This window comes from Siphateles boraxobius, unplaced genomic scaffold (assembly GCF_051911475.1).
Source record: "Siphateles boraxobius isolate OS27281-9 unplaced genomic scaffold, OSU_SipBor_1 55, whole genome shotgun sequence".
Lineage (NCBI taxonomy): Eukaryota > Metazoa > Chordata > Actinopteri > Cypriniformes > Leuciscidae > Siphateles > Siphateles boraxobius.
The window spans coordinates 2,512,062-2,524,346 of NW_027509181.1; the positions used below are offsets into that span (position 1 = coordinate 2,512,062).

At 40.9% G+C, this 12,285-nt stretch overlaps 1 protein-coding gene across 2 annotated transcripts in view; it reads left to right on the forward strand.

The window, feature by feature from the left end:
- The window catches only part of LOC143714612 (tectonic-3-like), a 38,095-nt gene that overhangs the window by 14,251 nt on the left and 11,559 nt on the right, over positions 1–12,285 (forward strand). Inside the window, exons 4-8 of one of the 2 annotated variants that reach the window (XM_077205837.1) lie at positions 3,065–3,179; positions 3,261–3,361; positions 4,416–4,528; positions 10,323–10,431; positions 10,520–10,632. In XM_077205837.1, the coding sequence (XP_077061952.1) occupies positions 3,065–3,179; positions 3,261–3,361; positions 4,416–4,528; positions 10,323–10,431; positions 10,520–10,632 (551 nt within the window). The remainder of the gene's footprint in view (positions 1–3,064; positions 3,180–3,260; positions 3,362–4,415; positions 4,529–10,322; positions 10,432–10,519; positions 10,633–12,285) is intronic. The other variant, XM_077205838.1, reaches the window with a different exon arrangement.

The following is a 12,285-nucleotide window of genomic DNA, read 5'->3' on the forward strand; positions in this document are numbered from 1 at the left end:
TTGGTGTTCACATCACAGAGGAACTCACATGGTCCGTCCACACTGAGGCCGTCGTGAAAAAGGCTCATCAGCGCCTCTTCTTCCTGAGACGGCTGAGGAAGTTTGGAATGAACCGTCACATCCTCACACAGTTCTACACCAGCACCGTTCGAGAGCATCCTCACTGGCTGCATCACTGCCTGGTATGGCAATTCGACCAGCCGTAACCGCAAAGCCTTGCGAAGGGTGGTGCGCACTGCCAGTCGTATCCTCGGAGGTGAGCTTCCCTCCCTCCAGGATATTTATGCCAGGCGGTGTGTGAAGAAAGCTCGGAGGATCATCAGAGACTCTAGCCACCCGAGCCATGGGCTGCTCTCACTGCTACCATCAGGCAGGCGGTACCGCAGCATCAGGACACACACCAGCCGACTCCATGACAGCTTCTTCCCACAAGGAATTAGATTTCTAAACTCTTGATCCCTCATGATCAATAACCATAAACAGTCTAACTGTCAACACAGCACAACATAACCTACTTCATATTACATAACATATATAAATATATATGTATAATTCCACCTTACGTGTATCTATTGTATGTATAAATACCTATTTTTTTATTTTTGTATATTGTATATAGTTGTATATTGTAAATTGTTGAATATTGTACATTGTATATTATTTATTGTTCTGTTAGTGTATATGGTACTGTGAGTAATTGTGCGCACATTAGATGTGTAATCTATGTAAATCTGATGTTTGCTGTAATTGTTTACGTCACATCGTGTCATGACTGCTATGTTGCTCGGAACTGCACCTAAGAATTTCACCCACTGTTGCACTTGTGTATATGGTTGTGACTATAAAAGGATTTGATTTGATTTGAACTATACGGAGGACACATTATTTGCACATTTGCTCCTTTGTCCAATGTAGAAAGCCTCGCACGGGGTAGACACGATAAACTACAAATCGGATGATTTTGTCTTTTAAAGCACAATCGTTGTGACAAATAGCTAGCTATAGGACATAAATATTATGTAGAATACAAAATATCAGCCAAATGACTATTATTGAAGATGTAACAACGTGTGGCTACTGGGGTTTTGAGTGGATAATGCAATGGTGAAAAAATTCATATTTGCATTTATATTGGATGCTGTAAGTAACTTATAATACAATATTAAGTCTGATTCATATGAAATATTATTTGTGTGATCAAGTGTTTTAACGGATAAATTCCTTATTGAAAATTGGCATTCAAAATCTAATGAACTTAGAAATAAACAAAGTTTTACGATTCAGGAAAAAGTTCTGCACTTTCCTGGTCAAACAAGTGACACCTGTGTTCAGGTGGTCAGATGTTTTTGCTTCCACTGAACTTCAAGATGCTTTTTGGATTTTTTAAAATCATGCTGGAGAACAATATGGTCATCAGGTTTTGTTCATGATGTAGCTAAAGTGCTGTTGTGATTATTGCAAAAGAGAGATACAACAAATGCTAATATTCTCGAATTCATGTAATATAGCGGGAGACCGAGTATGGTTGTAACATGGAGAGAGTTGTAACGCCACCAATTACACCAATCAGGGATAAGTTAGAAGTCCTGTGATAATTTCAGTTTTTACTCACTTCCTCCCATCCTATATGAATGGTTGTCAAGGCTGTAAATATGCACATGTATGTAGGTAAGTGTGAGCAAAATGTGCCCTATGCAGTTTCTGGTTCCACCAAGCCTGCATGTAATACGATTCAACCGAGTTTGTTCGTCCACAAGCTTAGATTGGGTTGGCATAAATGAAAGTAATCAGGTAGCAGTGTCATTCACTACTATTGAAAATCATATGATTGAATGGGTGTGAAATTGCCTGGGTTGTCAGATTTATTTAATATGCAGGTGATTAAGAAAGCTAAACAAAGACACATCTCACCCCTTTCATGATTCATTTCAGACTCTTGCTTCAGGATCTTTGTACAGTGTCCCCATAGCCAAGTCAAACAGATTTAAATTTCCATTTATACCATGTGCTGTAAATTTTCTCAATTTATATAGGAAAATGTAGTATAAAAAAAAAGTTTTTATTTTAATGTATTATTAATGTTGTATATTTGTCTGTCTTGTATGTGGTGGTAAACTTCCTTGCTGCAGAACAAATTGCCCTTAAGGAGGACAGTAAAAAGGTTACTAAACTAAACATTGCAACAGTGTACATCATACAACTTACCCCAGTATTTGACATCAACTTATAAGGGCTGTGATATTATTGTAGAGGTTTGAAAGGGTGCCTTTTGTAGTAAACAAATGTGGGTAATTTGTGTCAAAGTTTGTGCACTCTAGCTCAAAAATTCAGTGAGTTACAGATGCTGAAGTAAAAATGTTTACTACCATACCTGTCTCCCCCTACTTTTAAACTTGTAACATTTTGAAAGTATAAGTATCTTTAAAATTATGTATATATAACACTTTTAACTATTCATAGGTGCCACCTACGTCACTAGAAATAGAACGCCGCCATATTGACCTTGTGCATAACCCCTCCCCATAGTTTGCTATGACTAGGTAGTGAGTTTTTAGCTAGCATAGTGGCTCAGCTGTTAGCCACGGCACACGGCTAGCTGTCATTAATCTGGATTAGGCCTGTTGTGATAGTCAATTAATCGATCGCACGATAAGAAAATGAGCTTGATCTCTCTCTCTCTCTCTCTCTCTCTCTCTCTCTCTCTCTCTCTCTCTCTCTCTCTCTCTCTCTCTCTCTCTCTCTCTCTCTCTCTCTCTCTCTCTCTCTCTCTCTCTCTCTCTGTATAGGAGTCTATGTCAGAAAGATGAGACATGATACAGTATTAGACATTCATACAATGAGACATTTCTTCTATCCTCTTCTTTTGGTATAGAATAAAATACCAGTCCAGGGTTCCTCTTTCGGCTGTTGTTGCAGCCAACTGCACAATATAGTGCAGGCATTACTGAGACCGCCGGTCGTCAAGATGGCGGCGCAAAGCTACAGTGACGTCATGTGAACCGAACGAATTGAGCTATTCCACCCTCATCACACTGGTTCAATGTGTGTTGTCTTGCTCTTGCAGGCTGCCTGTGTGATGTTACACCTGACTTCTGTGACATTGGATGCTGTTGTGATGTCATGGACTGTGGTTTCCTGAACCTCAGCTCTGTGTTTAACAACTGTGGCCAGGATGCGGGGTAACGGCTACTGTTTGTCATTATATGTGTCCACTAACCTTTGAATGTGCTTTAAATCGCAGATGTCTTTATCACATAAAGGTCTGGCGTTTGTCTTGAGAGCTGGCTGATGTTGAGAACACAAATTGATCCAGCACTGGTTACTCTCACTGGAAACCTCCTTTGTGTTCAGAGAGAAGGGGGTAAATCACCATACATTACTGTATTTTCAACTCCCTGAATTCCAGTCCTTTCTCTTACAAGATTTATTCTTGTAAAATTCTCTTAAGGCCCTGATATACTTGAAGCAAAATTGAAGAATGAACTGGTATAACGTAATTTCCAACAAAATCAGGCCAAAGAGAAGTTCGTTTCGAAAGGTCGAAACAGTTTGCCAAAGCAAACTTTCCAGAAAACACTGGTAAACATCTGATAAACTACCATTGGTTACACAGAGTTGTAATCCTAATTGAAAGCGACACTTACACACTATTTTCATTTTTCAAACCGTAAAGTTGTTTGCTTTACAGCAATCTGTTGAATAAAGTGCTATATAAATAAACCTGACATGATTTGTCTAGAGTGCCGAAATGAACATCTTGTACTCACATGTCCACATCAGTTTTCACTCCACGACTGGAGCGGAGACCTGAAAGGCAAAACTGCAGCACTGGCCTGTCAATTTCTCATCTGTTTCAAGAGACAAATACTTAATCACCTCTCAAAAGAAGAAAAATATATGTGAACAAACTGCAAGATTTGACCTCTTGTGATGCAGTATCTGAATCACTAAAAACAGTGGGACATTCTAAAACGTTTCATGTGAAAAAAGCTTGGTGTGCCCTAATGTACTAAGACAGTGAAAAGATCAAATTCAATATAAAACTTTTGAACAGGATGAGGATGTCCAAATTTTTCTTATTTTGCTTAAATATATAAAAAAAATAATTTGGTACTGTCCTTCGGAAGCAACAGATAATACTTGCATATTCCCGTAAGACAAATTAAGTACTGTAAAATTTACCTTTTTATTTGGAAAAACTAAATCACATTGAAATGTTAGTCGTTGCATACAGAAAACTCTTTTACACAATATTTATATATATATATATATATATAAATAAAAAATTAGCAGTAAGCAGTATTCCATTCCTAACACATTCCCCCAATTTTTAAACATGACTGCATGACTTTTTCACACAAGCATGTTGTTTTAAAAAGCTTTGCTCTTCTTTATTTTCTTCTCTCTGTTCTTAGAAAAACAGTCAGCTGCTCAGACTTCCTCTGCTCGTTTTCAGCCCAAGTCCATCTATCCATGCTTGCTGAGAGAGCTTACGGCCTTCAACAGTCAAAAAAACAAGTTTTACAAGGTAAACTGCTCACATGTTGCATATAGCTTTTAAAGGGGAACTTGGCAACACTAGCCATTTCTTCGCTGATTTTCACTTTTGTTGTCGCATGTTGTCTCAGCGAGCTCCCCCTACAACTGTGGGGCGTATATTTCACAACACTGTCATAAACTCACGTGAAGTTTTTCCTCCTCCCCCTTTCAACAGCTGCTCATGTGCATTTGTTATTATCGGAGCCGGCCAACTTGATCATGTGGAGTATGTCTACCGAGGTGGGTAATACATCATACACCGTATCATATGGCGGGTTAATGTCGAATTGCCGTAAAGCAGTTTGTGTTTCTCGCTCGTTCTCGCTTCTCACGAGACTTCCTTCTCTAACTTACCGGGACGTTAGTCCCCATGTTTCAAGGTTGGTTTTCCGCCTGGGAACGTTGGGGGGAGCAGGGAAAGTCACCATTTTCACCGGAACAGGTTATTTAACCATGCAAATGATTTCTAAATGGTTTTATTAAGTTGAAATAGTTTGCCAAGTTCCCCTTTAATTAGCATTTTGTATGCTCGCGGACGACTGCTGGCTTACCCAAAATAAACATAACGGCCAGCAGCCCCTCGCGGACGACTGCTGGCTAAAATAAAACACAAATACAAAAAACAAAACTCAACTAAAATACAGGCCTGTTCCTCTCTCGATCATCAACGTCGTCGCTCCTCCTTTATGCTTCCGCTCCTCCGTGAGAGATGCGAGACCGGTGTGCTTCACAGGTGTTGCTCATTAGCAATTGCACCACCGGCCTCGCGCCGTCCTCTCACGTCCCTCGGTCGTCCTGTTCGCCACATACCCCCATCGGACCTCACAGGCCGAGGGGTACCCACGAGCCTGTGCCTACTCCCCCCCCGGCGGCGGCGATCCCTGGGGTGTATGCACCGACAAGCCGAGTTAAACGGAAACGGGAGCATGAGGAGCGACAGATCGAGAGAGGGGAGAGAGGAAAAAAAAAAAAAATTGGTCCGGTTCCCACAACGCACTGCCATCTGGTCCTCCACCAGCTGGGCGATCTTCTCCGCGGTGCCTGGCGGTGACGTTGGGTAGCCCTCGGTGGACGGCTCGATGCTCCTCCGCCGCCCAGTGGACGGCGACGGCTCCTCGGGTGCCTTTGGCAGACGGTAGGAGTCCCCCGCTCCCTGCTCCTCCCCTTAATTGGTGGACTGCAGCAGGCTCCGGCCCACGGCAAGCGGCGGCGACTCCTCCTCTCCCTCCCGGATACCCAGGCGGCCGGCAGTGAGCTCGACCGTCCCACCGGCAACTCACTATATATATATATATATATATATATATATAAAAAGGATTATTAGGAACACCTGTTCAATTTCTCATTAATGCTATTTTCTAATCAACAAATCACATGGCAGTTGCTTCAATGCATTTAGGGGTGTGGTCCTGGTCAAGACAATCTCCTGAACTCCAAACTGAATGGGAAAGAAAGGTGATTTAAGCAATTTTGAACGTGGCATGGTTGTTGGTGCCAGACGGGCCGGTCTGAGTATCTCACAATCTGCTCCGTTACTGGGATTTTCACGCACAACCATTTCTAGGGTTTACAAAGAATGGTGTGTAAAGGGAAAAACATCCAGTATGCGGCAGTCCTGTGGGCGAAAATGCCTGGTTGATGCTAGAGGTCAGAGGAGAATGGGCCGACTGATTCAAGCTGATAGAAGAGCAACTTTGACTGAAATAACCATTGTTACAACCGAGGTATGCAGCAAAGCATTTGTGAAGCAATACCACGCACAACCTTGAGGCGGATGGGCTACGACAGCAGAAGACCCCACCGGGTACCACTCATCTCCACTACAAATAGGAAAAAGAGGCTACAATTTGCAAGAGCTCACCAAAATTGGACAGTTGAAGACTGGAAAAATGTTGCCTGGTCTGACGAGCCTCGATTTTTGTCGATACATTCAGATGGTAGAGTCAGAATTTGGCGTAAACAGAATGAGAACATGGATCCATCATGCCTTGTTACCACTGTGAAGGCTGGTTGTGGTGGTGTAATGGTGTGGGGGATGTTTTCTTGGCACACTTTAGGCTTCACGCACACACCATGTTCTCACGCAGTGAAAAATACATCACGGATCAGAGAGGAGACTGACAATATGCTGACAGACAGGACAGACCAAGTTACTTTTGATATTAAACATATTAAACAAAGTCTCACCTTTCAAATTTGGTCATTTTTAAAAAGAAATTTAAACAATAAATACCGTTTTGTGGCTCTTTAATGTGTCGTGACAGATCGCTGTAGAGCCTCAGTTAAAGCTGCTCGTGAACTGATCATCTCTTCCTTCTAGTTCATTTATAGCATCAAATAAACATGAATGAACATAAGAAGGAATGTTGTAACCGCGGAAAGGCGTCAGTATATTCAGTATTTCAAGTTCAAATCCTCCCATGTTAATCTACTAACTCTCCTGACTGCTTTGTCGGACAAAATGGCAGATGGCGAAGTATGATTGGTCAGATCACCTGTCAATCAAGCTCCCTGCGAAGGGTCAATTGGGCATCGTTTAAATCCCACGGCCTACCTGAGCATTGTTTCTGGCCATGTCCATCCCTTTATGTCCATCATGTACCCATCCTCTGATGGCTACTTCCAGCAGGATAATGCACCATGTCACAAAGCTCGAATCATTTCAAATTGGTTTTTTGAACATGACAATGAGTTCACTGTACTAAAATGGCCCCCACAGTCACCAGATCTCAACCCAATAAAGCATCTTTGGGATGTGGTGGAACGGGAGCTTCGTGCCCTGGATGTGCATCCCACAAATCTCCATCAACTGCAAGATGCTATCCTATCAATATGGGCCAACATTTCTAAAGAATACTTTCAGCACCTTGTTGAATCAATGCCACGTAGAATTAAGGCAGTTCTGAAGGCGAAAGGGGGTCAAACACAGTTTGACACAGATTTATGGTGTTCCTAATAGTGTGTGTGTGTGTGTGTGTGTGTGTGTGTGTGTGTGTGTGTGTGTGTGTGTGTGTGTGTGTGTGTGTATATGTATGTGTATATATATATATATATATATATATATATATATATATATATATTAGGGGTGTGCAAAGCAGCCGGTATTTGTATCTGTATTTGTATTTGTTGAGGGGGAAAAAGTATTTGTATTCGAGTAAAATCCAAAATAGGCGTAAAAATCTAGTTTTTTTGCGTTACACTTCTAATTTACGTTATAGTGTAAGTATTCTTTAATTATATAAATCCAGCAATGAACATGTAGCCTACCAAGGAACGTCATTGAAAAGAAAATAACATAACAGCCATTACCTCATCCATGGTTAAACCAACAACTAATAAAATACCATTGTGAACATTATGAATCCCACCACCACCCGTCCTTGTTGGAGGACGCTGAACAGACAGAATAAGTAAGGGATAATGTATAGCGAGGCGGTTGATTATGAGCCTGACGCGAAGCGGAGGGGTCTTGAATCAGCCTGAAGGGTTTGTATTCGCTATAACAACCACCTCGCTATACATTATCCCTTTTACTACATGGCTACCTACCAAATAAATCAATAATTTGACTCAAAATATTGATTTAAAAAGGAGTTTATTGATTTAAAAACTATTGTATTGCTTCCGCTAAAAAAAATAGTCCGTTCCGTCTCTACGTTTAGAATCCATGGCAACGCTCTGTTTTTCGTGGCAACGGTGTGTTATACTTAGCAGCGGTCTGTTATTAAGAAATAACCATGGAAATAACAGACCGCATTCTACATTAGAATTCAACCAAGCCATGTAATAAAAACAAATAATTACGGAGCTAACAGAGCTACGTAAACAGAGCAAACATGAGAGCACCCGGCTGCAGACGTCAATAATGCAGCGTAATGAAATAATCTCCCGATCAAACTCCACTTCCCGAAAGTTATAAACTGCCTCCGGAACCCAGTTAAGGTACAAAAATCTATTCAACAAAAATAGTAATGCAGTTAAGTGTTTTTTCGCTCAGCCGAGCCCTCTCTGTTGCTGTGTGGAGCAGCCTGTGTCAGTCACCTCTTCCTGAACGTCACTCACTCACTCGCGCACTGCGGTCTCGTGAGGAAACGCAGCTTTTTGATATAAAGTTTTTCTTGTTCCCGAATACAAATATTTTCTAAAGTATTTGTTCGAAATAAGTATTCGTAAAAAACACGTTATTTGTGCCTTTCCGAATACCGTATTCGGGTTCGGCTCCACCCCTAATATATATATATATATATATATATATATATATATATATATATATATATATATATATATATATATATATATATATATAACCGAAAACCAGTCAGTATCTGGTGTGACCACCATTTGCCTCACGCAGTGCAACACATCTCCTTTGCATAGAGTTGATCAGGCTGTTGATTGTGGCCTGTGGAGTGTTGGTTCACTCCTCTTCAATGGCTGTGTGGAGTTGCTGGATATTGGCAGGACCTGGAACACGCTGTTGTATACGCCGATCCAGAGCAACCCAAACATGCTCAATGGGTGATATGTCCGGTGATTATGCTGGCCATGCAAGAACTGGGATGTTTTCAGCTTCCAGGAATTGTGTACAGATCCTCCAACATGGGGCCGTGCATTATCATGCTGCAACATGAGGTGACGGTCGTGGATGAATGGCACAACAATGGGCCTCAGGATCTCGTCACGGTATCTCTGTGCAATCAAAATGCCATCAATAAAATGCACCTGTGTTCATTGTCCATAAAATAAGCCTGCCCATACCATAACCCCACCGCCACCATGGGCCACTCGATCCACAATGCTGACATCAGCAAACCGCTCACCCACACGATGACATACACGCTGTCTGCCATCTGCCCTGTACAGTGAGAACCGGGATTCATCCGTCAAGTGAACACCTCTCCAAAGTGCCAGACGCCATCGAATGTGAGCATTTACCCACTCAAGTAGGTTACGACGAGGAACTGCAGTCAGATCGAGACCCCAATGAGGACGACGAGCATGCAGATGAGCTTTCCCTGAGACGGTTTCTGACAGTTTGTGCAGAAATTCTTTGGTTATGCAAACCGATTGTTGCAGCAGCTGTCCGGGTGTCTGGTCTCAGACGATCTTGGAGGTGAAGATGGTGGATGTGGAGGTACTGGGCTGGTGTGGTTACACGTGGTCTGCGGTTGTGAGGCCGGTTGGATGTACTGCCAAATTCTCTGAAACGCCTTTGGAGACTGCTTATGGCAGAGAAATGAAAATTCAATTCACGGGCAACAGCTCTGGTGGACATTCCTGCAGTCAGCATGCCAATTGCACGCTCCCTCAAAACTTGTGACATCTGTGGCATTGTGCTGTGTGATAAAACTGCACATTTTAGAGTAGTCTTTTATTGTGGACAGCCTAAGGTACACCTGTGCAATAATCATGCTGTCTAATCAGCATCTTGAAATGCCACACCTGTGAGGTGGATGGATTATCTCGGCAAAGTTGAAGTGCTCACTAACACAGATTTAGACAGATTTGTGAACAATATTTGAGAGAAATAGGCCTTTTGTGTACATAAAAAAAGTCTTAGATCTTTGAGTTCAGCTCATGAAAAATGGGGGCAAAAACAAAAGTGTTGCGTTTATAATTTTGTTCAGTGTATATATTTAAAAAAAGTTTTTTATCATTTAAATAATATAGTAGGAAATAATAATAGTAATAAATAATATATACATGTATTGCACTACTGTTACGTTACATAGGCAATGCATATAAAAAGTATTTAACAGTGGCACTGCTGGACTTTGTCACAGGCTGATGACATCATTCTGACCTATTATGACCGTACATCCATAGTGAGCACACTTGGACAGCCATCACCAGGGCTGGCGTCATCTGCCTGCATCAACCACAATCCTGCAAGTATGGGCTAAAATGTGTAAACATTTGACCTGGTTTTTGCTCTAAATAATTTGAATAGTTGTATACTGATTTATGGTTTCTTTTCCAGGGTTCTTGCGTTCAAGTTCTCTATCTTGCTCTCGTGCTGTGACAGCACAATCTTGTGCGGATGACAGGAGTTTAAATGCTCTCACTTACTACAATGGCTTCGGACTACTGAGGGTGAGACTAAAGCTCTCTTCTAAAACCTAGATGGTTGTTTAAGTCAGCATCCCAATGGAAAGGCTGTTCCAAACAGGTACACTATGTAACTTTTGTCACTCTAGCGGTAAATAAACAAAATTACATGCATTTAGCTTAAGAACATTGTAGCCGGAGCTATAGCCACTTAGTGTGCAGCGGGAGAGGGGGAGTGGCCACTCAGTGTGCAGTGTGAGCCAGAGTGGCCAGCGGCTAGAGCTGCAACACCCAATGTGTGCTGCTTTGACCGATATATTTAATGATATCTTTTGCATTTCTAATCCAAACAACGTCAAACTCGGCACTGCACTTACCCGTGCCCGTAGCAAGACACCTGTCAAGACATTATGTAATTATCAGTATTTGCTTTTTATCATTAAAAAGTCACTGAACTTTTGCTGTGTGTTGGTTTGGTGTGTTTGAATGCTTAATGTTACAATTACACAGCAAAAGTTCAGTGACATTTTTATTTGTGCATGGTAAAAAGCAAATACTGATCCTAACATAATGACATACAATTAATATGGAAAATTTAACTACATGGTTGCAAAACAATTTATAATGGTGATATTAGGTGACATGTATTTTGGTATCTGTACAGGTAGCAGGAGTCTAGATTAGATTTACAGTAGTGTAAACTTTGTTGTCATTGTGCAGATTACAATTATAGAGACAATGAAAGGCAGTTAGCGTATTTTATGTTTAGTTGGTGAATAGCATAGGCTACTATTACACAGTAGCGATAATGTTAAGCGCACCAGAATAAAATATTCAGAATTAAACAGTGTAGCTGACTTACAGATTCAGTTAACTTCCACAAATGAATAAGCATGACGATTCAGGGAGCAGCGACACAGTGAACTTCAAGAAAACGCTACGCTTGAGCAAACAGTTTGTGAATAAAATATAATATTCAGATATAACTCCAACCCTCTAATGTCAGAATGTTTATTTTTTAATCACAACATTCTAAACATCATCTAAACCTCTTCAATTTGTGCTTCTTTTACTGAGGTGTGTCTGTTACGAATAACAGACACACAGACAGACGTTTATGTAATTTATAAATAGATGTATGCGTGTCTGTGTATAGGCTATATTATATTTATATATACTGCAAAAGTTCCGTGGCATTTTTATTTGTGCATGGTTGAAAGCAAATACTGATACTGACATAATGACATACAATAAATATGGAAAATTGAACTACGTATAACTACTGACAACTAACTACTTCTGAATAACTACAATATTCAGAGGTAAACAGTGTAGCTGACTTAATGTTTAGCTGACAGAATGTTTATTTTTAAAACGCAATTTTTAAAACACAACCCTCTCTAATGTCAGAATGTTTATTTTTAAACCACAACTTCAATGTGTGCTGCTTTTACCGATATATTTTACGATATCTTTTGCATTTCTAATCCAAAAAACGTCAAACTCGGCACTGCACTTACTCGTGCCCGTAGCAAGACACCCGTCAAGTTTGAGATCCATCGGACTAACGGTTCGAGAGATATGCGATTAACAGACACACAGACAGACAGACACACAGACAGACAGACGTTCCTGTAATTTATAGATAGATAAATACATAGGCATACCGTAGGGATTCAGGATAAGACAAAAACACGG